This window comes from Pipra filicauda, unplaced genomic scaffold (genome assembly GCF_003945595.2).
Source record: "Pipra filicauda isolate LSUMZ 115617 unplaced genomic scaffold, ASM394559v2 scaffold312_size1046226_pilon, whole genome shotgun sequence".
NCBI lineage: Eukaryota > Metazoa > Chordata > Aves > Passeriformes > Pipridae > Pipra > Pipra filicauda.
In genome coordinates this window covers 744,837-772,649 of record NW_024104435.1, presented here as the reverse complement: position 1 = coordinate 772,649, position 27,813 = coordinate 744,837, and the positions used below count along the sequence as shown (strand labels likewise).

Sequence of the window (27,813 nt, the reverse complement as noted above, 5' to 3'; positions counted from 1 at the left end):
TCGGGGCTCGGTATTCCCGTCCCCAGTTTTCCCTTACCTAACATTAATTTTTCCGGAAGCCTTGGAGCTCTCGTGCAGTTCTTCGTTTGATATTTTTTTCCTTTCGTTGCTGTGGTTTGAGCCTGGATGAAGGCATGGAAAATGATGCGGAATCCAGTGTTTGTTTCTATAGTTGGATCAAATGCATACGCTCTGAAAAGTAAAATAGGAGTTTAATGGCTTGTTTGCGGGTTTAGGAGGGCTGTAGGAAGTGAAAGCAATTAAAGTGTGTGAGTGCTTTCACAAAGGTCAGAGTAATTTCACTTAATGAGTGGAGTGATTAGTGGTGTTTTAATGCCCCCGTGAATAACTCATACTCTGGATATAGTTCTGAAGAAAGAAAGGGTACTGCTAGAGAAAAAAAGCTTTAAATAGTATTCTTCTAAATCCTTAAAGTTTAGTTTTGGTGAATTTTTTTTTTTTTTTTGAGGGACAAAGAAGGGATTTTTCTTTCTTTAAACAACAGTCTTGGTCTGTAGGATGCCTCTTAAGAGGACAGGGACCCCTACCCATACCAGGGCGGGACATCTGACCAGATGGATATACTTGGACAGTAAGCCTTTTATTACAGAATATGTAGCATTGCTTGTAGGCTTGAAAGTAACTTCTTTTTAGTAAAAGTATGAAAATTTGCAATACTCTTGTCTGTTCCACAGAGACTCCAACTTTAACTCTGAATCTTTTTAAAAGGAATATTTCATTCTTCAATAATGCAAACCAGTTAGTCTTGTCTTCACGTTGTAGAATTTTCTATTGCCTGAGGTGACACCTGAGGCTGGGTTTTTAGCTGTGGTGGATGATGGTAGGTTAAAGTCATTGGAACCCTGAGGTCTTGTACTAGGTGGGCCTTGTTCTCCAATTTCCACGTTCAGAGATGTTTTTTACTTCAGTAGTATTCTTTGCCTGTGCAGTTAGGCAGCCATGAAAGGCTGGGAGTGTTAAAGCTTTTTAGCCTGATTTTATAAAAATAAAAACCAAAGTGAAGAGGAAACTCTACTCCTCATGGCAGGTGTCTTTCTAAATGTTGTTGCGTCATGAAATAGTGGCAAGAATGAAAATGCCCATTAATCATGAAATGTTGAGTGTCAATTGACAGAAGCCCTTTATGTGCACAACTAAAGGTTCAGAGTTCACAAAGGGCTGCACGGCACGGAGTAGTGAAGTCCAATTTAGTCCAGATGCATCACTGAAGAATAAAATCTTTGAAGAAGGTGAGTTATATTTGGAGTCTTGGTCACTGAAGTCCTTGTTCTTGCTCAGTTCTGGGAAGATTTTTGTTTTGTTTTTTGTTTTACCGAAGACCTGAGGAACTTTGTGTGTTCCATGTCCAGAACAAAAAGGGTCATTCATTTTGTAGGAAAACTACAGCATGCTGTGCTGTGCTGCACAGACTGGTCTCTCCATGGCCATGTTTTTCTGCTTTCTTTGAAGGAACACTAACAAGCTACCTTTTCTCTCACATCTGTATGTGCAGTGCTCTGTTACTGTATAGATGAGCATGGTACCATCTCTTCCTGCTCAGTGAAAAGCTGGGAAATCTACCCTGTGTTTGCTAGTTCAGAAATCTGGAAAAAGAGCAACAAGCGTATTTTCTGCTTGCGTGCTGGGGGCTGATCTGTTTTGGTCTGCTACTCCCATTTTTTTTTTCCTGACTGTGGACTTGGGAGTATTTTGTGTATCCATTTGTGAACTGCCAGGAAAGTATCCCTTATTGCTGGTGAAGGTGTGGCCACTCTGTGCTAAATCTGGAGTTCCTGTTCTGCCAATGTGTACGTGTGACTTGGGAGCACAGGAATAGTATTGCCAGCTCCAGTAGTGCTTCAGGGGATTGTCTCACATTCCAAAGTACAAACACTTTTTCAGCTCTGGGCCCTAAGCAGCTCTTTGGCTCTGTTGAGGTTATTTGTGAGGACAGGTTCTTTGAGTGGTTTTGCAAATGTCCCTCCATTGGTTCCTACCTTGCTGCTGCTTGCTCTTCTCTTCTCCCATTCTCCCACCCCCTGCCTTCCTTTTTTGTTTCTGGCTTCCCTCCTCCCTGTCTGTGGTATCTCCATGGTGTACTGACTCAGAGTTCAACACAGATGTTGTGTAATTACGTTTTTTCTCAGGAGTTTAAATTTAGTGGGGCAGATGTGAGTATAGTCTGCTGACCAGAGCTTACTCCTGTTTCAGTGGACAATCTGAAGCATTGCTGGACTTAGAGAGGTGTTCTGTAGAGATGTCTTTAGAGCTGTGCATTTGCATCCACTCATAATGTGATTTGCATTGTACTGCCCTCGAAATTTGGGTGAGAATATAATGAAATAATGGGATATTTCTTTTGTGATGTGAGTTTTAAAGCACAGATTGAACTGGGATCTCTGTGTGGTCTCCAATGGCCGCAAAGGCTTTCAGCTCAGCAGTGAACACTGCGTTGTGTTTATCTGCAAGGTGGCTCTTCTTGTGCAAGAGATCTTGGGACAAGCTTCCATTTCTTCTAGCATGTGACCTTGTGGGCTCTTCTGTCTGCTGAAAATAGCACACCTTCTCTCTTTGTCAACCTGTGTGCTGGTAAATATTCTCCCTTTCCTTTCTTGCCATTCCACAGTTTTCCTGTGCCATCTTGTAAACAGAGAGCTGCTTTGAAAAAAACCCACAAAACTCTCATAACACATTGTCTGCACTAAACACTGGGCTTTGCAGCAGCAAATTTTTGAGATGTTGCTTTTGTTGCTGCAGAACAGCCTTGTGAAAGGAGACATCTCTTTATCTGTGAGAAGTCCGACTGATAAGATCTTGCTGTGGTGGGTACAGAGCAAGGATAGAGGAAGAAGTGTGAATCAGTTCAAGTATGGCCTTTGTTTGCTGATATGAATGCTTTGTATTGAACAGTGGCTAAATGTGGAATCTTGTGGGTGGGAAATATTTTGTGTGCTTGGTGAGAAAAATTAAAAGGAGCCTCGTTAAGTGGCTATTGTTGATCTTGCAGATAATGCTGTTGCCAGGTTATGTGGCCACATCAAATTGTCTCTTGGGAGAAGTTCACCTAGCTCTGAGCTCCTTAGAAACAGTTCACCTGACGAGGCATCTTCTTCTGCAAACTTTTGCTAGACTAGAATTAAACAAAAATACTAGAGAAAGTGAATATACTCATTTGAACGGGCATAAATTCTAAAGCAAGATCATCTCTTGCTTTGAAGTCTTCTTTTCCTTCTTTTTTTCCCCTCTGCCTTTGCTCTTCATACTAATTTGGTCTGTCTAGGGGCTTCGTTGGTCTCATTGGGAGGTGTCTGGAGAACATATAAGCTGCTGTGATTTCTACTTTGAAATCACAATTTGCACTTGCACTACACATGATTCCTTAACAACAGTCAGTGTATGAGGGAATGTAGACAGAAAAGAATGTGGGTCAGTTTTGGGTGTTACAATCTTGTGATACACTTTCTGTGGAGATCTTGTGTGTTGTGTTTCTCTTTGTATTTAACTGCCCAGTGTAGGGCGTTGTGATTTATTAAAGGATGGCTCCAGATTACAAAAGGATTTATATCAGACTGTTTGTGTTTTCCGCATTTCATTGATGTGCTTTGAGTTCTTTTGGATGGCAAACTTGGTAACCAAAGGAAAAGGGACCTATAAGGCAGTAGTGTTATTGTGTATCTATTTACATAGGTGGCAAGGAGCATTTTTAGATATACTAAAACCAGATAGATTTTTCTAGAGGTGAATAAAATATGAAGTTTGTAAATAAATGTTAAATAGTTGTCTTTCCTTTCATCATTTTTCATATTGGGTTAGATGGCATAGCAGTTGTGATGCTGCAATCCATCTGCAAGAGCCAGTTTGCTTCAAGAAAAGTTTATATTCTACTTAGTGTTGAAACTGTGGCTGAGTTGTCTTGATAAATGAGTGTCTGGCTTTTGTCAGAAACTCTTTTGTATGGATCTGTTATGTTGCTATAAATGTCTGGTTTGTAGCTCCTGTTTCAGATTTGCCTTCAGTGGTTCAGTCAGTGATGATGGTGTAGAACAGGTGCTTGCCCTCTCTTTCTCTGGCCCAAAAGTGCCATGTTTGGGAAGGAGATGGCTCTTCCTTCCTGGTACCCAGGTGATGTGGATTCTTGTTATGCTGGATGGCAGAGCTGCAGCACTACTTCTGGCTTGCAAGAGGGGTGTGGCTCAGGTTCTGATTGAGGGTGATTGTGGCAGGTAGGGAAAAATCAGCCGAGTGCTGTTCATCAGAAGGGAATGCCTGGAACGCAAACAGTGCTCAGGCACCAAGGAAAGTCTCTCAGACTTCAGCTGCACCAGAAGATTTTCAGGAGCTATTTATCAAGCTTGGTGTGTGTTGAGGCTTTCCATGCAGTGCTTTTGAAAAGAGAGTTATGAAGGATTGGGAATAGTAGTGCAGAGGTAGATTTAATGTAGCATTTAGTGTTCACACATACATTGTCTACAATGACCACAGAGGAATGTTGGGCTGTCGTCACAAGACTTAGGAATTGTGAAGAGGAATTCCACTTGCTTGGAACAAGATAAGCAAAGGAAAACTTGAAGTTAAGGATCAATAACTGCATCCTCTGAGGCTTGTTGACATTGGTGATTTCCAAAGGAGAATCGTGGTAGTTCTGTAATATTAGTTATATAAAGATGATATGAAACAAAACAGTGGGAAATCCACTTGTAAATAACCCCATGCTGGCTGGTGTGGTAATAAGGGAGGAGGAGGGAGAGGCTTTTCAATCTTTAGCTGATTTACCAAATTAAATTTGATTTATAAAACTGCATCCCAAATCCTTGAGATTTCTTTTCACAGTAGCCTTTGGAATTAGCTAGGAAGATGACAATTAATACATATTGCTCTGCCTAAAAACTTGTGCTTGTAATGGGAAAAGCAGAATGTTTCAGTGGGATTGCTGCGCTCTGAGTTAAGCTGGGTATTGGAAAGCGTCTACCAAAAAGAAGCTTGTTGCTGTTAAACACTGTGATACTTTGTGTTCTGATCTGCCAAAATACATCAGAAATAAAGGTAACTCATTACTCTGCTGCAGTGGGAGGGGTGGGGAGTCTGCTGGCAGTGACACAGAGGTGGCCTGAGAGGCAGGAGCACCTCGGGGCAGTATCTGGCTCGTGCTCCCTGCTCTGTTCTCTCTGCTCCTCTGTCTGACCTGTCTGAGTACATTGACTGGAGAGCAGGGCAGGGAGTGCCTGAAATTGCTGACTTCAGGAAGGGCTGTAGCCCAGAGGCCACATGGCTCTGCTGCCTGTGGAGTGATCTGGTGCCAGGCTCAGGAGGTGTCTTGGCACTTCTTTTCATGCTCTTTCTAGAGAGTGGAAAAATGCCCTGCCTGTACTGATTGTTACATTTGGACAGCAATGCTTACAGGAGATTTCCCTTCTTCAGCTGTTGGAAAAACCTTCCTGTTCCCCAAGCCCAGCTGTTTCCCCTTTTGACCACTGCTTGACTCTATATAGTTTATAAATTAACTACTGTGCTATATACATATATATGGTATATAGGTTCCTGAACTATCATGTTTAAGTAAAGGCAAAACTTTTCCATAAGGGTGATGAGTATCCTTTTGTGTTTAATCCAAAGAGAAAATCCCTGAGGAACCATGTTCCATGGAAACCAAGTGGAATTATTTTTGTTTGTACAAGCTGATCCTTATGTTTGAACTGTTATTTCTCTTTAGCTGTAAACTAATGTGGCTGAGTCACTTGTATAAGAAGTTGCTTGTGTCAAAAGCAACATGATGAAAAATTGAAAGCCACTGCAGAGTTCAGTAGGTCTCATTTGCAAGGTGGTGGAAAAAATCAGTGTGATGCTGCTTGAAAGTTCCAGTAGGTTTTTCTTGTGGACAGGAAGTTCTTGTTTCCAAACCTGTCTTGGGTCTTTGTGCAGCTTTCCTAGCATATGTGATTTGTGCAACTAATTTTTCAAGCTACTTCAGCAAATGATAACTTCTTAGTAATTTTCCTGCACGCAGTTTCCAGTGTTGTAAATACCAATTCTGCAAACTACTGTCATGTAAATATACCCAAATTTAACTGGGGTACCGCTGAGCAAAACTGTAGTAGGACCTTTTGAGGGAGCTGTGTTTAAATACCCACAGGCTGCAATTTGGCCAGATAATTGCAACAAAAATGCTATCAGCTTTGGACTGTGGATTCAGATTTGGTCTGAGCTCATGTATGGAGAACTGCAAGATGTGATATTTTATTTCATGGCTTTTTCTCTCTCCCCTTGACCCCTTTTTCCCCCTCTAGTACACGAGAGGCACCGTGACAGCCTTCTCTCCTTTTGATGCCAGAGCTGATGCAGAAGCTCTTCGTAAGGCCATGAAGGGAATGGGTAAGGATAATTTGTATTTTACAAAAAGGAAAGGGCTCTTTCTCCTCCAAAAACATCCTTTCTGAACTCTTTTTTTGATCTTAGTAAATGAGAGTAAGGCCTGTGTCTACATGCCATGGAATGACAACCCCAGGAGTGTGCTGGTCTGGGCGTGTCCTGGTTTTGACTGTGCTGCTCTCAAGGATGTTTATTTTTAGCTTAGAATGACGGGGGGGAAAGGTGGTTTGCACATTCCCCATTAAAAAATGGATACTCCATAGGCTTTTCAGCTCAGAGTTTTACAGCACAGTAGCTCGACTGTGGATTTACAGGCAACAGCTGTGGAGAATTATGGCAGTATGGTAGAAACTGCTTGGAAAATCTGCAACAGCCTCCTCGGTCTGGAAGTGTGTGAGCACATTACAGATCCCAGGAAAAAGAATACAAGCACACAGCAGGAATGCAGACTAACCACTGGTCTGTAAACTCACACTGTAGCTTTCTGGCCCCAAACTCCCCTGTGAGAACAAATCCTGATTTGCTGCTTTCTTTGGAGCCATGTCTGGAAGGAAGTGAAGGAAGGAAATACATGTGATACACCTCAGCCTACAGGCAAAAGTGAGGACTACCTTGCAAGCTATTGTATATAAAATGGGTAATAGCTCCACACTTCTGTACTCTGGGCTGTTTGGGGTTACTGGACTGAGTTTTGCTGGGAGCTGGCAGATTGTTGGTGAGCCCAAAGCTTCTGTGTGGAATACAGACTGTGACTAAATGTTGCTGTTAGTGCCTGGAGCACAGTCTGACACAGAGACCGATGGAGAACAAACAACACATAGGTCCTCCAGTCATATTTTTGCAACAACAGAACACCCAACCTGGTGGCTCAGCTTGGGTTATGGTGACATTTGTTATTTTAAATGCTTCTGCTGTTAGTCAGTAGGCTGTTGCTTTCACAACATCTTCCATTGCCTTTCGAGTTTGTGCCACTGCTGTTTGTTTTTTAGAGTGTGTTTGTAACTCTTTGTGCTTTTTAACTTCAGGGACTGATGAAGAAACTGTGCTGAAGATCCTGACCAGCAGAAACAATGCTCAGCGACAAGAAATTGCATCTGCCTTTAAAACCTTGTTTGGCAGGGTAAGATGAAGAAAATACCTCTGGAAATGAGCTGGTTGTGGCTTAAGATGATTACTTAAAACTATGAGGCACATTCATCACGTGAATGTGTAACACTGTAAAACATTCCTTGAAAGCAAATATAGTTTTGCTTCTGTCTCCCCCTCTTCTCCACCCTGCCATATCCTTAAAAGAATCACAATGTGTTTTGGGTTTCCCCTATGACCATATATCCTTTTCTTCTGCTTTATTTGTTTCAGTTGAGGTACCAATTAAAACAAAAATGTGTCCCTTGTGCTTTTTTTGCTGTGTCTCCAGAGTCTCTTAGCTTGCAGACTCATGTGCACCCATTTAAAATGGTTAGTCCTTCTTCATTACAGCACTGTTTGCTCTGCTCTAGGATCTCGTAGATGACCTGAAAAAGGAACTTACTGGCAAATTTGAAACGTTGATGGTGTCTTTGATGAGACCAGCATATATTTTTGATGCTCATGCACTGAAGCATGCCATCAAGGTAAGAGGAGGGAGGGGAGTTAATGTTACATGAAATGCTTGTTGCTCTTCTGGTTTTTTTGGGGGTGTTGGTGTTATTTTTTTTGTTTGTTTATTTGTGAGGGTTTTTTTGGGAGGAACTTCTGGCTGCTAAGGGGAATGCTAATAGAAGTAACTTTTTAAAAAAAATAGGAAAGTTATGCTAACACCTGCTAATGCCATGGGTTGACCTGGTTTCTTTTTCATCCTAATAACTCAGAGGTAGTTTAGAGCTAGAGAGTGTTTTGCCCCGGTGGATTGCAGTGCAACTCCAAAATTGATGGGCCAGTGTACTTGTGTAAACTGGTGTCCACCCAAATTGTGAGCAGTTATTATCTGTAGTATTGAATGTGCTTTAAAAGCTGCCTTCAGTAATAGAGAGGGAAGAGTTGATAGCCCTGTCAGGATTACTCTTCTAACACTTCTCTTTGACTGAGTGCCTTTAGTGCCTTTAGTGCAGGCCAGGTAAACAAACAATTTACAATACGGATGTGTAGAAATTTTCTTCCATGTGCTTTTTCTTTTCCCCTGTATGATATCAGCCTGTGGAATTTCAGGAATTGCATGTCCATGAATTATTCACAGAATTAATCTAAGTAGAGGCCGTTGAACTTGATTAGTGTAAGGTAGTGCTTTGTTGAATGACACTTCCACGTAAACTCCAAAGATCCTTGATGCCCAGCTGGTTAATATGTAGGCCTTAGTCAACTGTGCAAGCAAGTGCTCATGAACCTGTGACCCAGCAAATAGTAGCTCAGACAACAGAAACTTCAGTCCTGGACATTTCTGTGATGTCTTTATGTGCATTGGGGGAAGGGGGGATGACACCTGACAAAGAAACCGATAAGGGCCTTGCCAATTAAAAGAAAAAAAATTGTATTTCCAAGTTCCTCTTATTGATTTAGGAGTCAAAGACTGAGAGGGAAATGACAGAACAGGTGGGTGTAGGAGGGAGAATAGAGATAGTGAAACAAGAGTGGTTTTGTTCTTGTCACTTACAAAAAAAAAAGATATTAAACACAGGATCACACAGAGAATGTGCCTGCACAGGAAAGGATGTCAATACTGGCTGCAGTTCAGTGAAGGGGGGATAACAGAAAAGGAGATGTGATAGAGGGCTTTTGTACAGGATAACTGTGGGCATTAACTCTGTGCTGAAGGTTGAACCATCAATTTTCACTGCTGCTCCTTAGATTAGAGCTGATGTAACTGTGCCTGCCTCACCTGGTGAGTAGGCACATTCTTGAAACAGTCTGTGTTTTGGAAATGATTCCATGTAACCTGGCAGGCTTGTATTTTGGATGGCTTTGTGTGCAGTTACATATCTTTGCATGCAGTTAGTATTTGATGCTTTGCTTACAGGAAAGGTTGTAAATAATGCACTGAAGCAAAAAAATGCTCAGTATTGCATTTCAGTGTTGCTTTTGTGAAATGACTCCTTTGTAAGCAAAAGAGCAATGGCTTATTCATACAAAGTAGAGTCAGACTTGTGGAAACAAGATATTGGCTTGGCTTTTGTGGATTTTATCCTTGTAAAAGTGAGAGTGTCTGTTGTGTCTGCTGTAATTAGAGTGCAGCAGCCTAAACTATCTGGATTACCAATTCTGTGTGTTCACAGTGGAAGAGAGGGTTTGTTTAACAGCACAGTTCCCAGAAGGGTGGGGATCATTGCTGGGTGGCTCTGTGTGTATCTGTACTGCCTGATGACAGATGTCTGATGACAGACAGCACAGGAACTAGAGCTGAGATGGAAACTTAACTCTCTTCACTCACTTCTGGATCTCATTGACTGTGGCAGCAAAGAACTGAGGCCATGCTTGAACATGGAAGGGCCCACCTGAGTCCTGCAGCAGGGAGCCTTTGCTAATTGTTGGGTTGGCTTTGAAAACAGTCCAGTCACAACTGGAAGAAATTATTTTCAAAACGCCCACAATATACCAGAAAGAAGAAAATATTTTTTCTTTATTTGGTCCAAGTGCATGAACTGATACTTGCTTTTGATTGCCAAAGGAAATTTGTGTTTCCCTTTTGCTATTCCATCAACTGATTGATACTTGCACCCCTGCAGGGAGCAGGAACCAATGAGAAAGTGTTGACTGAAATTCTTGCCTCCAGAACACCCGCAGAAGTGCAGCAGATTAAACAGGTTTATCTGCAAGGTAATTTTCTGCATAAAATAAAGGGTCTCCCTTCGGTCCTCCTAATATGATTTTAGCTCATCTTTCACATAAGTTCTATCTGTGAACAGATGGATGTGTTCAGTAAGAGGCAATTCTTCCTGCTGTGTTGCAGAACTTCATATTGAAAGAAACTAAGGAGAAAACTAAAAGAAATTAAATTGTAAAACTAAAATAGTTTTTATTTCAGGGCTATGAGCGCAGGTTATGGTGTTTTGTGCTTTATAGTTAGAATTCTTTCAAAATGCATTTCTTCTACCCATTATTTTCATCCTTTTGACTGAAAGGTGATTTTTAGTAATTGGAAACCAGAAAAGTGGGATTATATAAAAAACCAGAAGTTATTTTTTGCCTTTTTCTCAGTGTTCTATTCAAATGCATTTGTGCAAAAGCAGGTGCAACTATTTGGCTGCCCACAGGAGTGCTTTTACCCTGTGTTTGTGGGGTTGTTTTTTTTAAGGCAGTGTTTAATTCAACGTATTTCTTTTACCTTTATGCAGATTCCTGCCACACAAGAAATTCTCATGGCTTAACAGATTTTGAGCCCAAACTCAGAATCTCTGAGGGCAAAATTTATTAGTACTAGACTTGTCTGGGCTCATGGTTTTTGTGCAGTTGAGACTACCATATATCGACCTAAATTCAGATCTGTATCCTCAAGAGCTGAATCTATGCATGTCACCTTGTACTTTAAAATATTTTGAGTAATCTGCTCCTGATACTAGGGGTGAGGTGCTCTGTTTTCACCTCTGATACAGTAAGGTTGTAGGTGAAAGCAGAATATGTCCTGGCTGTTAAAGATGTTTCTGATAGATGATTCTACAAGCTGTGAGTCAGATGAACTTTTTGCTTTTCCTTGCTTTCTCCTCAAAACAGCAAGGAAGCCTGTGAGGTGGTGAATGGGTATTGCTCTTTTGCAGAGTATGAGGCCAACCTGGAGGACAAGATCACAGGAGAAACATCAGGCCATTTCCAGAGGATGCTGGTGGTCCTGCTGCAGGTCAGTGTCTTGCTGTGTGTGTGACTGTCACTTCTGTGACACATGTCACTTTGTGCTTTCTAAGCTGGGTTCTAGATAGGCCTGGTGATAGGCAGGGTTGGAGCTGAGTCACTTCCTCTGACTCGCAGGGTCAGTCTTGAGCTCTGTTATGAGTCATTTCCATACCACAGAATTGAACTGATGCCCACGGGTGTAGCAGATGCTCTTACGTGGGGTTTTGAAGGCAAAATGGGAAGAGAACATTTATTTCCTACAGACCCGTGGAAACAGAAGGGAGAAATAAGGTGATTTTGGATTAGGAGTTGACTTCTCACAGTAACTCTTACAGTCTGAATATAACAGATAAGTGTGCTTCTGACTTAACTTTCAATTCCTCAGTTTAACACCTTTTAAAATTTCTTTTCAGGCGAACAGAGATCCTGATGTTGGAGTTGATGAGAGTCTTGTTGAGCAGGATGCTCAGGTGAGTGAATGACTTCTGTTTTGGGGCATTTCTACAAGTTATCTTGCAAAGAGGGTATACAGCTAGAATTCAAATGTGAGAGACAAATTAAGGTTCTCTGTGTGTGTTTGTTAATATGTTTTCCTGTGCTTTTTTAAGTTCTGGATAAAAGAAGTGTGAAAATCTGAAACAATGGGATCAAAATTTTTGGCACATCTTGTTCTGCTTACTATTTAAAGAGATGCCTGAATCAAACAGTGATTAGGTCACTGGAAAGGGAGAGTTATAATTGCTGAGCTTTTGTGATGCTGAGGGACCCACTGCTGGAAAACTCAGAGCCATGAACAGCTCATTCCTTAATATCTGACTTGAGCTGCTCTCTGAATTTAATCCACTGTCCATGACTGCTCTCCAAACCCGTGCTCTGGATGAAAAGGAACACCAGCAGCTAATTGGTGTCCTTGGTGCAGTCTCTTGCTGGGTGCCACTTGGTTTATTGTTGGTTGTAGTGGTGGTCAATATTTCACCCATTTGGTTACAGCTCTCTTAATACATGTTTCTTCTCAGTTATTTCTGGGGTGGACGTTTTGCTCTCATAGATTGACTGCTGAAGTGGAAGAAAATACACAGGTTGTTCAAGGTGACAAGGAGTAAAAGCAGAATATCAGATCAATAAAGCATTCCCCTGATAGCACAGCAAGATGGGGAGACAGACTGGTAAAATCTGTTTTGCTGGCACAGGCCTGTCCTTTGTTACTTAAATTCAGAAAGCATTGTTCTCCTGCTATTAGAGTTAATTTCCTGTGGAAATTGCAGCTTGAAAATTAGTGGGGCAAGTGTTTGAATCATAAACTAGATGGCTTCATGAAAGTGTCAGTCTTGGGAGGCAGATTCCTTTTGGCCTCTTTAATTGATTTGAAATGAGCATCTAAATTTAGGGAGCACCACCCCTAAATGTTGAAAGAGTCCTGGGTTTCTAAATGGTCTCTGTGGTTTGCTGTGTACATTTGGCTTGAGCTGAGATATTGAGTCAATGGACTTTACATTTACTATCCAACAGAGCTGGAACAGGTTCAGTAATTTTATAATTACTGTTGCCAGTTACAGATGGTCAGAATTGAGGTGCATGACTGTGCAAATGTTAGACTGTTTTTGACTTTTCAGTGTTTTTCTTGAGTCACGTGATATTCTGGAAAGGATTGATACATTAGAAGGCAAAATTTTTGCTCAGCGGTGATTTTTAATTTTTTGAGTCTGTGATTAATAAATATTAATTCAAAGCAGTTGGGGGACTTTTCTGAGAATGCCTGAAGGAGAAAGTTTAACTTTTTGGAAAAGATTTTGTGAATATCACTTCTTTAAAGTTATGCAGTTGAAGTACCCTTTGGATATTGCCCAGTGGCAAGGCAGGTAAAAACTTAAAGTTCGCATAAAATGTCATTTACAACTTGTAGTATCTCTAAAGAAATGTTTTCCTGGAATTTCTAAATGCTGTGCTGGGACTGCTCATTTGCTACTGGATGGAGAGTGCTGGTCTTCATTTGGAGAATTTAGCATATATTTTTTGAATTAAATATCCTTACAGTGAGGGCTTTTTCCCCTCCAACCCTATTTTACTCTGTACAATTGGTATTAAAAAGAGCATGGAGAGTCACAAATGTGGTTTGAATAGGGTTGGTCTTTACATCAAGAATTACTTGCCTGCAGAGCAATGAATGTGCTAAAATGATTAATTGATAAAAATCTGGCTTCATATGACTAAGAATTAACAGCCCACAAATCTGTTTCTGAATCCATCTTCCCCTCCGTGTTGGAAAACTTCCTCCTGGGCCAAGTTAGCCTGGATCTGCCATTGAAGAGCCCATGTGTGACAAAGTTTTCCTAGTCTGATTTAAAAAGGGAAGGAAAAAAAGGACAGAAAAAGCAGTATTGGGAATAGATTTTATCTGCTGTATTATGCCAGTTCCAGAAAACTTCAGGGCTTTGTGCAGTCAATTTGAGGGCCTTAAGCAGCATTACTCATGTAAATGCTTTCACAGTCGATTCCAGATTATTTCTTTTATTTCTAAGATGAGTTCAGTGCTTGGCAATTTTATTTTGTTTTTTTCCCCTCCAGCTATAGCTTGTTAGTAAGTTTAATGCTCCTTAGAGTGAGACAAATGGAGCTTTTCCACAGGGTGTGGACACATGACAAATACTGCTGTTTTGATCTCTTGAATTCCCAACAGGTCTTGTTTAGAGCTGGGGAGCTGAAATGGGGAACAGATGAAGAAAAGTTCATCACCATCTTGGGAACCCGCAGCGTTTCCCACCTCAGGAGGGGTAGGTGGTGTGGTTCCTGTGTGCCTGGGAAATTCTGCCTGAAAGCCAGCTCACGTAGAAGTGCATAGTTCTTTTAGCTGTTAATAAAGAGACAATACTTTTTTTCCCCCTGCTCCTTGTCCATTCATAAGTCTGTTTGACTGGGATGTTTAGGCCATTGGAAATAAAGGTGCAGGGATGTGTTGTGCTAACCATCTGGGAGGAAACTGGGGCAGAGAGAAGAATGAGTGGATGGATAACGACACCTAGATGGCATTATCCTGCACTGGGGAGGGACAGGGGGGAATGCTGGCCATGCACCTGACTGAGGACACTTTGTGTTTTGCAGTGTTTGACAAGTACATGACTATTTCTGGCTTCCAAATTGAAGAGACCATTGACCGGGAAACCTCTGGTGACTTGGAGAAGCTGCTTTTGGCAGTTGGTAATTAAGTCTTAATAGATCTAGAACTGGCCTTCTTTGCCTACTGCCAGGCCTCTTTAAATGGCAGTTGTTACAGGAAGTGGCATGAAAACACGGTTCCTTTTGGAAGTCAATCACCTGGGGTCTATTTTGGTATCTAGAGAATAGGCCTTTATTCCTCCTTTATCAGAGGGGGGGCTGGAGGGGAGGTGGTTAACTGCATGTCAGACAAAAATTTAGGGTTCCTGGCAGCTCATCTAGACAGTGTGGTGGTAATTTGTATCAGGGAGTAGAATTTGACTAGGAAAGTATCTCTTCCATTAGAAATAAATGGTATATTCTAACTCCCAGAACCCAAAGAGCTGTAACAGAGGAACAGAGCAGGTGACAACTGGACACTTAATTGTCCACACTGCAGAGAATGACCCAGTAACACACACCTTGCCTTGGCAGTGGAGGGTTGTCCTGTATTGAATAACAGTCAGTAATTCAATCATTTGCCTTTTTCTCAGTGAAATGCATCCGAAGTGTGCCTGCCTATTTTGCTGAGACTCTGTATTACTCCATGAAGGTATGTACATGTTTTGCATCTCCTCCAGCTACAATTCCTCTCCCTTTTGCTTGTTCTTAGCTTCTTCTTTCACTGTAAGTGCCAACAGGATGCTGTTGGCAACTAAGTATCTGCAAAAGGTTCAGGGCATGCAGATCTGAGAGAGGATACAAACAATTCATAAGGTTTACTTTGAATTCTTCATAGGTGTGTCAGACTGTAAATCATTTATGGTCTCATCAGCTGTTTCTTGGTGCTGTTACATTGGAGAATGTCTGGAGGCATCACTGGGCACTTTCAGCTGAATAAAGACTACAATGTCTTCAGGTGGTGGATGTACTGAGGAAGTAAAGACGACCAAAACCCAAACTGTAAACTGTGCAAATGAGTGCTCTTTGTTTCGGAGGTAGTTACAGACTGAAGGCAGAGTTAGCTTTGAAACATGTTTTAATTACTACCCATCCCTTTTTGAGAAGGCAAAAAAACTCATCAGGGAAAAGGAAATGGGCTTAAACAGCTACAAGAGTTTATGCAGAGGAATCACATTAGCAACACATCTGTGTTTCTGTTGGCTTTGCCTTCTCTTGGGTGGGAAGAGATAAGCAGGGAAAACTGTATTTTTAACTCCCAGTGGATAATATTAATTAAAGCTAAGGTAGGTAGTCTGTTGTTTTCAGGCAAGTTCCCAGCTCCCCTGACGAATTCCTCCCTTCCCCTTGCTGGAAAGCCTTGAGGTATGTTTGTCACCAGATGGTTGTGTTGATGAGGTGTCAGCATGAGAATTAGTGATAAGACACAAAACGATGGCTTAATTTTTAAAAGTCGTTTTACTGCTTTTATAGATACCAATGTAAAATAGGGTTCAGGTGAAAAATACAAACTATTATACCAGTATGCTGAGCTGTATGAGGAGAATTGCTTTTTTCTTATTTATTAATTTTTATTTTTTAAAGAATGTGATTTTCCTGGAGGGTTTAGATTCTTGTACACTTTTATTATGAGGAGCCTGATGAACGTCTGCTGATGAGATCCCCAATTAATTTTTTTAAAATGAATAAAAATCATTAAGCACTTCAGATAAGAAAGCTCTTCATCAATTATTACTTTGGCAGAGGAGTTTGCACTTCTAATTTATCGGTTTGGCATGACAAAGTTCAGCACTGAGCAGAGTTTGCTTTCATGATTAGGTGGGGCAGAGCTCGGCTTTTACGGGATTCTAATGTCAAATCCTACTCAGAAACCACTGGACTCATGGCATAACTTCTGAGCAGCCTTAGGGCATTTTTAGGTGTAATCCAAGAATATTGCACCCAGTCCAAGGATTGAGTGACCCTGAAGATGATCGTGGGGGCTCTGCCAGGTCCTTCCCTGAGGTGCATGAGCAGGTCAGCACATGGACATTTGTATCGCTTCAGCTTGTGTGGAGTCTGCCTTGTCTGAGCACAGGGGGCAGGATTTAGTCTGCCCAGACTGCCAGCACAGGAACTTGAAATGCTTGAAGTAATCAAGATGAATAAAAGAGTGGAGCATGTTTGTGTGGTTGGAAAAGGTTTATAAAGTTTGCCTTCATAATAAACAGCTGAATGGTCCATGGAACAAGTTGCTCTGCTGTGTCTTGCTGTATGATGCTACATGTTTTGTATTAGTCACTGTTAGGATTTCTGTGCCCCATTGCAGAACTGGCTGCGGTTCTGCAGTCTCAGAGTACATTGGAAGGCTGATTTATATGTGATGCTGATTGTGGTGATCAGTTCTCCTGCTGTGTAACCTTGGGACTGGGTTATTTGGCATGTATCTGGGCATTCACAGTTGAAGCCTGTGAGATGAAACATGAAATGAGAGGTCTGGCCACATGGCACTTGACAGAATTGCAGGGATTAGAGCACCCTGCAGGGTCAGTCCTCTGTTCTCCACGTTGCAGTGTGAATGTCTTGTGATACTGTCCCAGTATTCTCTGTTTTGGAGCTGGAATGTAATACGGACTTGATTTGAGATGCCACTTGTTGCTTTCTTGTTGTACCCTGGTTGTTTGTAATTGTTGTTTTGTTGCAGCCTCTGTCCAGAGCAAACTCATATTTGAATCTTCTTGAATCTCTTCTCTGCAGGGGGCTGGCACTGATGATGACACCCTGATCAGAGTCATGGTTTCCAGGAGTGAAATCGATCTGTTGGATATTAGGCGGGAATTCAGGAAGAACTTTGCAAAATCCTTGTATCAGATGATTCAGGTAAAATGATTGTTCTGTTGTCAGGGAACACAGGAGTGATTGAGGTGGCATTGTTGTCACAGTGTATTTTCTTGGGAGGAGGTGGATGTGAGTAGAGCTGGATGAAACGTTGAACTCAGAGTGATGTGATGGGTCTACACTTTTGGCAAGCACCAAATTGCATTGTTTAAGCAGGGGACACTTCCTATGGGAAGCTAAAGGTTTCCTTCCAGTGTTCACTAGGACAGATGCTGTGGGTTTCTGAAATGACAATTATTCATACACCCTTTTTAGCTACTGCTTCACTTCCTTTTTCTTGCGTGGGTGCCTTGTAGTCAGTGCTTCAGAGAGGGTGCTGGCTCCAGAAAAATGGCGTCGGGGCTGGGAGTCTGAATTATTGTGAGGTTGAAGTTAAAATCTTGGGTTGTGGTGTGGAACCTTTGACACCATTTCCAAGTGGAAAGCATTTCACTGTGGAACCAGTCTGAATCATAATCTCCTTTGAATGATAGAAAGGAGCAGGAAAGGAAAGAGCCAGTGAGGAATCCAGAGCCAGCTGTTGCTGCGCAGTTGAAGCCAAAATGCTTTTTCCCCCTAGGATTTTCTTCTTGTTTTATTTTTAAATGCTACTTTTTACAATTTTCTGTTATCATTCCTGACATTATGCTCCCTTGATTAGGCTGGGTGGAGTTGCTTTTGGCACTGCCAGTCCTGCCCACACAGCTGTCCTGTGGATTTTGTATCAGAGCTTCCCCCTGATTGCCAGGAGCAGGGCTGGGGCCTTTCTAAGCCGTGGAAGGTGCACTTTGCTCATCAAATGTGTTGCTTTTAGTGCTGCCTTGAGGCTTCTGCTTTGGACTTCCTCCCTGCAGATAAATGCATTTGAATAAACCCCGGGCAGCTCAGTCACAGTAAAGCTTTTGGAGGTTTTTATGTTTCTGAAAGTCTGTCCGTGTAGATGTACGAGAGGCAGAGGATTTCCTCGTGTCATTCCTGAGTGGAGAGTCATCCCTGTGGATTTCCTGTGGGTGTGCTGTGCTGGGGCCCTCCTTGGCTGGTGTGTGTGTTGGTGACTCACAGTGACTGCTCTGTGTGTTCACAGAAAGACACGTCTGGGGACTACAGGAAAGCCCTGCTGCTGCTCTGTGGTGGCGATGATGAGTAACGGGGACACCCAGGATCTCTTGTACTCCAGCTTTGCACCCCATAGTTGGCATGTCTACCTAAGTTTTTATACCTTAATGCTTTGTGGCTGCTTGAATTTATACTGGCATTGCACTTATTAGGAATGAGCATATTGTTAGCCAAGTGATCCCTTCTTCCCCACATCCCAACTTACAGGAGTTTCAAGTGCCTTTGGTGAAATGAGAGTCATCTTCATGGAAGATGGATGCTGAGGACCAAGTTCTTTGCAAGTGTTTTTGCTGTAATAGGAAAAAGTAATCATGTATTGCACTAATCGTTTGAAGATTATCCTTTTTTGCATACATTTCCACCAAATGTTAAGCTGGTTCTAACATGACAAACAAAGCAAAGATATCCTTTGTATGTAATGTCTGAATGAGTTTGCTGAACATAATACAAGCAATCATTGGAAATCTAAAGGACCAATAAATTTTTCCCCTCTTATCACAGTTGTATGTGGTTTTGAATCTATTTTCCCTTTCATATGATATCACTGCTCCAAATTGTTGGTAAATATTTCCTACTGTTTTTCAGGCTTCTAAGGACATATATGATGTTTTGCAGCTCTTCATCTTCCTGTCTAGCCTAGTATATGGTGGTGCTGCTGTTCAGCGTAGCTGGACAACCAAATTACTGGTGCTTGCTGGGCATTGCATTCTCATTTTGTGCTGCTTTGTCTCTCTCTTCTCCAAAGCTGGGGGAAGGAAGGGAAGCTGCTGCACAGTGCCAGAGTAGAGCAGATGCTGCGTTGTAGGACCAGCCAAAGATTTCTGGGATGGAAGCAAGTGAAGAAGAAATGGGGAGATAGTGATGAGTCCTTCAGGGATCTTAGATGACAAGAGGATGGCTGCAGCACCACTCTCATCAGGTTAGCAGGGAGCAAAGCACAGGCTCAGAGAAGCACCAGCCTGTCACATGGGCTGCCTTAAATTCTCTGCTTTAGTTCATCACCTGTGACTGGCGCTGAAAATTAAATTGACACGTGTGAAGGAGAAGAAAGAGGCTTCTGTCTCATGCTTTATAAGGGCTGAACACCCTGGTTCTAAACTGAGCTTATCAGTTAGTCCCATACATCAGCTGTGGAAACTGCACTTTCTAATAGTCCTTTTCAAATTGATTCTTCACAGGTTATTAAGGCCTTTAAAACTTTCCTGTTGAATAAACGTAAATTTTTAATTTTTGCATTGTAATTCTGAATTAGTACTGTCATGATCTCCTGCTACTGAAGTACTTGGTTTTCAATGTATAATATGAAAGCTCTTTTTAGAAGTAAATATGTCAACTAAGGCCTTATCCACTCTCAAACTTTCTTTGTTTTCCATTCTGTCACAGACATGCACTCCCACTTTCCTGCTCATGCACTCTCACTTTCATTCTTTCTCCACCCTGCTTCTTTTTGTCCTAATTTAAGACTTATGGATTTGGGGTTTTGTAGATTACTTTTTTTTAGTAATTTTTTAAGGTGATTTAATATTTACCAAGGCAAAATCATGCACAGAAATTTTTGCTAAGGCACTGCTTTCTACTGCTTCAGAGATTAGACACTGTATTTAATTTTTCAGCTTCTTTCAGGTCCTTTGAAATTCTTAGGAAAGTAGCATCTGATCTTCGTGATTTGTTATCAGTCCTCTTATAGATTTTGGTGAAGCTCTTCCAGCAAGGGTTGAACATTGTCACAAACCTGATGCTTGCAGCTTGAATGGAATGATCTAAATTACTGCCAGAATTTGTAAGTAGTAACTCTGAACAGAAGTTGTTGGGGGCAGTATAATATCAGACATCTACAGAAAGTTTTAGGATGCAAATGGGCAGAAGTGTTTGAAATTCCCTTTTGAAGTAATTAAACTTTCTTTAAGAAGTCTAATTAAAATAGAAGGAATGTTATTGAATTATAATATTTTTAGTATCTAGTATGTCACACCCTTTTATGAATACAGAATTTGGTATTTCCAGTACAGTACATTCCTAAGAGAGCTTTAAGCTACAGCTGCCAATGAATTAATTACTTCCTTTGGCAATAGTTAATCATTGGTGTGTTTGGGGTTTTTTTCCCTCTCCATCTTCTGATTTTGATTCATGAAAATCTGTGTTCTGTTGGTTTCTGGCACAACTTTGTGTTGAGAAATCCTATCAAACTCTTTGCTAAGTCAGGAGCCAATTGGAGCATGAGCACTGAAATCAGCCCTTGCTATCCATGAAGAATCTGTTTTAAAGCAAACTTCAGTAAATCAAATATTGTTTTGCCTGAAGAGCCTGCTGCCCTTCCTTTGTCCTTCTTCCTCCCACAGGAGAAAGTGTTTTAGGACCTACTATTTACCATGAGAAATATTAAACTCTTTATTTGCTTTCATCACACCTTTATCTTTGCACTATTGCAGACATAGTGTATTGGGGGGAAAAAGTGATCTTTGTTAACTTCTTTACTTGATTTTTCCCTCAGTTTTCTACTGATGCATATGAAATGATGATTTTGCTTTATTTATATTCCTGAGAAGTGCTATTTTCTTATTGTTTCTTTGCTTTATTTATATTCCTGAGAAGTGCTATTTTCTTATTGTTTCTTTGCTTTATTTATATTCCTGAGAAGTGCTATTTTCTTATTGTTTCTTTATCGCACTTCCACACTGACAGCTGGAATTGCTGTGGGCATTTATTTACTCAAACCTGTCTTGAAAGCAATAATTTATTAACAAGGCAATATTATGCATGAGGAGCTCTAAGCAGTAACTCCTTTTTGATTTAGTGTTCAATACATCTAAAAGTCAAACATCAGCCAACTTATCCACATATATCCATAACTATACATTTGTAATAGGCAGGCTTTTATCTACCTCCATTTGGCATTCAAGGAAAGGTGAGGTGGCTGGTGCAGAACATGGAGCTGCCCTGGATGGCTTTCATCAGAAATAGTAACTTTCTCCTCTGTAATTAACCCTTTCTGTGTCTTGCAAGTTTGAAATGAAAAGAAAATTCCTCAGAAAGACTATGGTATCAAAAATGATGTTGCTGAAAAAGAATCCGGAGCCTGGAGTAGGTATGTGACTCAAAAGCACTTTGTAGGTAAGTCACCTGTCAGGTATCTGCAGGTCATTGCTCCTGATGTTGCATTTCTGACTTTATCTCTTTGTCTCAGTAAAGCTTTCAGTCACATGGTTGTTTTGTCCCTGTCCAACGAAGCATCTACAGAAACGTTGCAACCTCACAGAGTGGCTGCAAATAAAGCAAATAAACCACAAGGGTTTTTTCTAGTCGTGCCTTCAAGAAGCTTTGCTGTAATCAGCAAAAAGAGCTGAGTGGAGAGGTTTGCTTCCAGTCTTTTGGTGTCTGTAGTTACAGCTCGAGTTCCTCTGGGTGTGGATAGGGTGAGAGTGAGTGGAATTCCCATTTCCCAAATGGGACTGGAGTCACGTTCTCCAGACAGTGCCTGTGCCATTCGCTGTGCAGGCAGGGGATGGTGCTGTTGTTCCAAATAACCTTGTCATGGTGCTGCTCAAGATTTCACTTCTCTCTTGAATCACTTGCTTAACATTTTGGGGTTTTTTTGTACCTCTTTCAGATGGCTTTCCTCAACCTAAAGCATGAGTCAGATCAGACAATTGAATTTTTTGTTATTATATTTTCAGGATCCTTTAATATAATTTTTTGTGCACTATGAAATGAGAGAGACTAGTGAACTTTATTGGAAACAGAAGCTGGGTTTACACACATGACATTTTTATTAATGTTAAGCATTTCCCTTCTGCAGTCTGAGCACAGCCAACCTCCAGTATTCCACCCCAGTCTCAGTTAGGAAAAATTAGAAAATCTGTTTTTGTTAAACTCATGCATTTACAACTTGTGAGTTTAGTGGAACAGATTTTGCTGTGCCAGTATTATTTCATATACAGAGATTTCTCACCTGCAGTCCCTGAATTATTACCATGTTTTAGTGAGCCTGGGAGGTTATTTCATATCATTCAAGCAACAGCATGACTGCCCTGCACTGTGTAAAGAAATGGAAAGGCTGTGGAGGATCTGATATTTTAGGAAGTAACTGTGTAATTAGCAGGAAAAACTCATCACTCAAATGGAGCAGAAAGGACAGGAAAGATGATATTTTTAATTTTTTTTTTTTATTTCAACCAGTTGTGTATGATGGGATAACAAACTGAGAGCAGGAAAGAGGAAGGATGGTGTAAGACACTAATCTAGTCTGCTACTACAAGAGGAAAGGGCCAGAGTAATCTTCCATTGGTGTCCGTGGGAAGTGGGCTCATCAATCCTCTCGGATCTAGAGTATACGCACATAGAATTCCATCCACAGAGTAGTCTCATGGTTTTAACTTTTGGCTACTTCTAGCCTTAATTTCAGTAGGTAGCACAATGGTGAAACAAGAGGTCCTGGTCTTGGTCTTTCTTTTACACACACCTATGAAGGAAAAAAGTCCCACCTACACTGGTTGGCTTTTTATTTCTGCACACTTTGCAGTAAATGTGCTTCCCTCGTACCCTTCCTATTCTCAAAGCCTCCTTCAATAACAGGCTACAAGCTGCACATAATGAGGCCTAAAAGGCACAACAGTGCCTCTGAAATCCAGTGAAAATGTCATTGAAGCCTTACTCTGTGTATTCAGCACATGTTGTGTTCTTTCGTGCTGACTGCTTTGTCTTTGTATGCAGAAATATTAAATCAGGGAATTTACTCTGGATGCCTCTAAAACTTCATTAGTTATTTTGCCTGTTTATCTGTGCTCATCCTTCTGGCACTTTATGTTTACTTTCAGAAAACAATTCTCTGATGATAAGGATGAATGGAGGAAATTAAGAGTTTATAGATCATGATTGTGCTGGCACCAAGTGACTATGAATGCTAAAATAAAGGGAAAAGAAGTACATTCATTTTTGGTGTGTTTCAGCAATGGCAGCTTAGTGTTTAAAACCGACTTTCCACTGTTGCCATCCACTGCTGCTAACAAAGAAGTGAGCCAGTGTTCAGTCACAGCTTACACTTCTATTGTATTCACCATCTTAGCAGCAGTGCTTGCATTATATATTACATGCAGACCCCCATGTGGGCTTCACTTGAAACAGGTCTCTCCCAGGTTGTTCCTTACTGGACACAGCCAAAATTTTCCTTTAATGATGATACAGACATGGTATCAGATGATACAGACTTGGAAGGAAGAATGAGGCTGGTTTTTTTGCTCCTGTGGGATTTTTTTACCTACACTCCCTCTCCTTTTCCTTCATGCTTTATGTTAACAGGATCTATAAAATGTTTTGAAATATTATCTCCAGGTAATGTAACTTGCTGCTCCATGAAGAGCATCACAGTGATTCTCCCACACAGCTGGTATAAAACATCTGTTAACCTTAAGGGTATAATACAGCAACCACCCTGTAGTGCCATTTACAGTGGGTAAAAACACACTGCCATCCATCAAAGACATCCTCTGGCTACAGGAAACAAAACCCAGGCAAAATGATTGCCTGATTATTTAACCTGTTTACTTTGTGGTTTGCCTTGGCTCAGGACCCACTGTGTCACCTCCACTCGAGGCTGATGGATCGTGATGTGTATTTATCTGAAGCCTCCTGCTGTTTGTCTCAGTCTGTCTTACTGGGCTCTTGTGTTGCAGGGTGGGATCCAAGCAGCCCTCACAGCACTCATGGCTCAGGTTAATGCCACATTTACACGAAAGGTCCCTCCTCACAGTTTGCTTCAGTGCTTGTGCAGGCAGACCCCTGATGTTACTGTGACCTGTGAGCTGCTCAGGGACTGGGAGTTGACTGGTGGGAAGAAGGGAGAAGACTTGCAATTGATGCATGACCAGGAGAAGAGGAGAGTCATTTACTGCTCTCAGACTAGAAGGGCCCCCCAGCAACACTGCCAGGTAGGAAGCTTGGAAACAAAATGAAAGGAAAAGTGCGTCACGACGTGATTAAATTATAGACCCTGCTGTTACATGGCACTATGGAGACCGTGACTACAAGTGACACTGGTAAGATAAAAAGACCAGTTCATGCAAACAGGTTCTTCGGTGGGTTTTACAGCAGATACAGTGTGTAGCTCACACTGTTCCCAGCTGCTTTTTCTGGGATGTAGCAGGGAGCGCTGTCGCTGCTGACAACCAGTTCTTGGATTAAATTGCCCACCCTCTGAGACAGGTACCAGGTTTTATTTTTCCCCTCATAATGCTTGGCTTGCAATTAATTTATCTTCCCCTTGACTGCCTGCTAAGAAATGTGTTAAAAATGTTAAAATATTCCTATAAGACTTTCTCCACACAAGAAAGTGCTGCATTATAAGGTTGTTAATTTATAGCCTCTGGGGAGTGACCTTGATGAATTCCGAGCTGAGCTGAAGTGATTCAGAGGAGACAACAGTCTGGAAGGAGTGTTGGAGATGTGGCTGTTCCTGCCTTGGGGAGGGGAGAAGAGAGGACAGTGTTTCTCAACCTATTTTAGTTGAAGACTCACCTAAACCTATTTGAAAAACAAATCAACAAAAATGAAGGAAAGCTTGGAACATGCACCTGTTTTTCCCTGATCCTCTCCCATTTCATTCATTCACATGAGGTTTGTGTGTGTGTGTGTAGGTGAACAAGACCTTTCTAGTAAGTGCTTGCAATGGTTTGTTAGACTGTGTTCTTAAGGAGTTTTGTTTTCAGCAGATTCCTGCCAGTTCCTAGTCTTGGAAATGATGGATGGGGAGAGGCTTCCCGGGCTTGCACTTGCCTGGAGCAATGCCAAGCCGACGGACAGCGAAGATCTGACATAAGAGAAGCAGGTCTGTCCCTTTGTTCCTGTTGATACATTTCAGGGTGCCCACAGCTCTCAGTGCCCAACACTGAACCTGCCCAGCATCTCATGGGCTGGCCTGTACCAACCACATTGGGGTGAGAAATGAGCAGGCTAAATTCTATTTGCAGCTACCAATGGGAACAGCTGCATTTAGTTCTGTCCATACATGCGAAAAGCTGCAACTCCTCCTCTCCAGCTGCGTTCCCTTCTTTCTCCACAGGTTGCTTGCTCGGGACAAATTTCCTTTTTGTGAAGGCCTGACAATTGAACAGTTTGCGTTTTGAACTCCCTTCTTCAAGTTTGTCAACTCAGCTTCCCCAGCAACAGTGAGGGAAAGGTCAGATAGTCCCCAGCACAGAGCTTTCCAAGCCTCATTGGAGGAGTTGTTCTTTTTAAAACGGGGACATTAAACTGCCACACATGAGACTTGTGTAAGAGGAGTAACACTGGCTGGGGGAACTTTCACAAAACCTGTACTTACGCTGTCTGGCTTGTAGTCCTGGTGGATTTAAGCACACAAGAACTACACTGGAAGACTTGGATGTGGTTTAGGCTTTAAGGCACCTTGTTAGAGAGTCCCATATTAGAAATAGTAGTTAGGATTAAACATATGGCATGGACCAGTTTGAGCTTTGGTCAGAGCACTCTGCCAGAGAGGCTCTGGGGACTCTGAGTGCGACTGCAATCGATTGACGACCTCTACAGAGAGAGACTGTAATTGTTACATTTATTCCATTTGAAAATGTCTGGATGTTCTTTTCCATGGGAGCTGTAGGCTCTGCATTCCCTGAGTGCAAGTGTAACCGGCTTTCACAGCAGTTACAGGTGGGGAGGCAAGAAAGAAGTGACTTGCCAATTTGCTTTTCAGAAATTTTGCTCTTTGCTCCTCTGGTAATAGGAAAGTCTAAACCTTTTCTGCAGATTCAGAAGTGGCCTTTGTCCATGAAAGGACCTTTGAACATACTTAACTACACTCTTTTTTCCCCTAAAATTTCCTGGGAGATGAGGTTTTACATATAAAAAGAACATCCCTTCCAATACTGTCAGTGCTTGACCAGCTATTTGTAAGAAGTTGAATGAACAGAGCAATATGTAGTAAAGGATTATCTCTCTCTAAATTCTAGGAGTATGATTTGATTTGGACCTTAGAGCAATCAGGGTATTCAGGGTATTGTGGTGCCCTGAAGTGTTCCTGGGGAACACTGGCTTGGTGACATTTCTTTCCTTCCCTGATGTCTCCACTCCAAGGAGCAGTGTGACCATTCCTTGCTGGTTTGCATGGGGAACTGGGACAGATGAAGGGAGGTGGGTTTTACTCCATAAACACGCTGTTGGTCCTGGGGAAAGCATTGTGGCAAAGAGCTTACAGGGAGAGAGATGTGATTAGCATTAAAGGGTGTCAAGTCAGCCACTAAAAGCTGCAGTGTGGGCAAATTCCTTGGGAACAAATCAAGACTTTGTGGCACTTTCAGAGCAGTTTTTGATTGCCTTTCAGTCTCATTCGATGCTCATATAATGAAAACCTTGCAGAACTCCATGGCTGGCCTAAAAACATTGCTTTCAGTCTCAGACTCTGTAAGCTTATTTTTTTTCCTCATCCTTTTTTTTCCCTAGCATGAGTCACAGTAACAGAGGGTATGTTATTGAAGTTCACAGATGGCAACAGGGAGAAACAACATCCATTCCCAACTGTCAATCCTTCAGAAAAGTACTGGTTTGCTGGTGTGCTTAATATCTGAGTTAGAGCATGCGCAGGAAGGCACTGCTCCTGTCAGAGCTCTGTCAGCTCTCCCACCAAAACCCAGATGGAATATGCAGCCAAGATTTTGAGCTGGTTCATTATCCATCTGCATAACCCATGAGCCAGCCTTTCACAAATGAAAATTGAATTTTGACATTTTTGAGAGTGTGAAAGTGGAAGCAAAAGCTGAAGTATCTTGCCCAGGTTCAACACAGGAAGTGAGTGACAGTTTCCCCTTTTCTGGCATCAGTGTTGTTAAAACAACAGAATGCTCAGAGAGCTCCAGGAATGTTAATTGCTGACTCCTGGCATGCCAGCATTGCCTGTGACTTGCTGAAGGTCATGTGCCACGTGGGAATTCTGATTGGATATATGGAAGATGGAAAGTTTTGTTGTCTTATCCATCATTTTAATGGCAACACTTATACATAGTTGAGAAAAAAAACAAACCTACTGAGCTGGAAAATACAATGAACTGATAATTTTTCTCCATGAAGCCGAATTGAGCTGTTGACTCACTTTTGTCATCAGTTCATCTGGCTTTATTATTATATGTAATTTAGCTCCTTCCATGTAATGTACTTGATAAAGCTAAATGGATACTCTGCTTTATGGATCTCAGCTGAGTACAACTGGAGAGAGATCTTTGCTGAATGTTGAATAGACTCAAATCCCCCAACAGCAGATTCTGTACATGCTCACATTGTCAGAGGGGGGTATTGAAAACAGGGCACTGGCATAGTGACAGTTTCCTTAGGGAATTGCTGATTGGTAGAAGTCCCTCTGTGCTTAATGTGGAGAAATAGCAGAGAGGCAGAGAAGAGCCTTCCTTGTCTCTTCTGGGGACCTGCACCACCACAGGGTCACTGCCTGCACGGAGGGTAAAGGTTCTCTTGGATTTGGGATTGACAGTGAGCTCTGAAGCTGTAAGACAGGTGTGGTCCAACAAGAAATCTTGCACCTTAACTTTTTCAGGCTTCAGAAATTGCCAGAAGATCTCCCAGGAG

At 41.7% G+C, this 27,813-nt stretch overlaps 1 protein-coding gene and 1 long non-coding RNA gene across 3 annotated transcripts in view; both read left to right on the top strand.

Moving 5' to 3' along the window:
• The window catches only part of ANXA5 (annexin A5), a 36,901-nt gene extending 18,170 nt beyond the window's left edge, over window positions 1-18,731 (top strand). For both annotated transcript variants that reach the window (XM_027741359.1, XM_027741380.2), the window contains 11 exons: window positions 6,285-6,369; window positions 7,392-7,486; window positions 7,866-7,979; window positions 10,065-10,155; window positions 11,094-11,173; window positions 11,580-11,636; window positions 13,844-13,937; window positions 14,266-14,361; window positions 14,853-14,911; window positions 16,996-17,118; window positions 18,200-18,731. In XM_027741359.1, coding sequence (XP_027597160.1) covers window positions 6,285-6,369; window positions 7,392-7,486; window positions 7,866-7,979; window positions 10,065-10,155; window positions 11,094-11,173; window positions 11,580-11,636; window positions 13,844-13,937; window positions 14,266-14,361; window positions 14,853-14,911; window positions 16,996-17,118; window positions 18,200-18,262 — 957 coding nt within the window. In that variant the 3' untranslated portion in view covers window positions 18,263-18,731. The remainder of the gene's footprint in view (window positions 1-6,284; window positions 6,370-7,391; window positions 7,487-7,865; window positions 7,980-10,064; window positions 10,156-11,093; window positions 11,174-11,579; window positions 11,637-13,843; window positions 13,938-14,265; window positions 14,362-14,852; window positions 14,912-16,995; window positions 17,119-18,199) is intronic.
• A 1,081-nt stretch (window positions 18,732-19,812) lies between these two features.
• The window catches only part of LOC113998565, a 48,542-nt gene continuing 40,541 nt past the window's right edge, over window positions 19,813-27,813 (top strand). The window contains exons 1-2 of the long non-coding RNA XR_005564389.1: window positions 19,813-20,011; window positions 21,235-25,051. This is a non-coding gene — a long non-coding RNA (uncharacterized LOC113998565). The remainder of the gene's footprint in view (window positions 20,012-21,234; window positions 25,052-27,813) is intronic.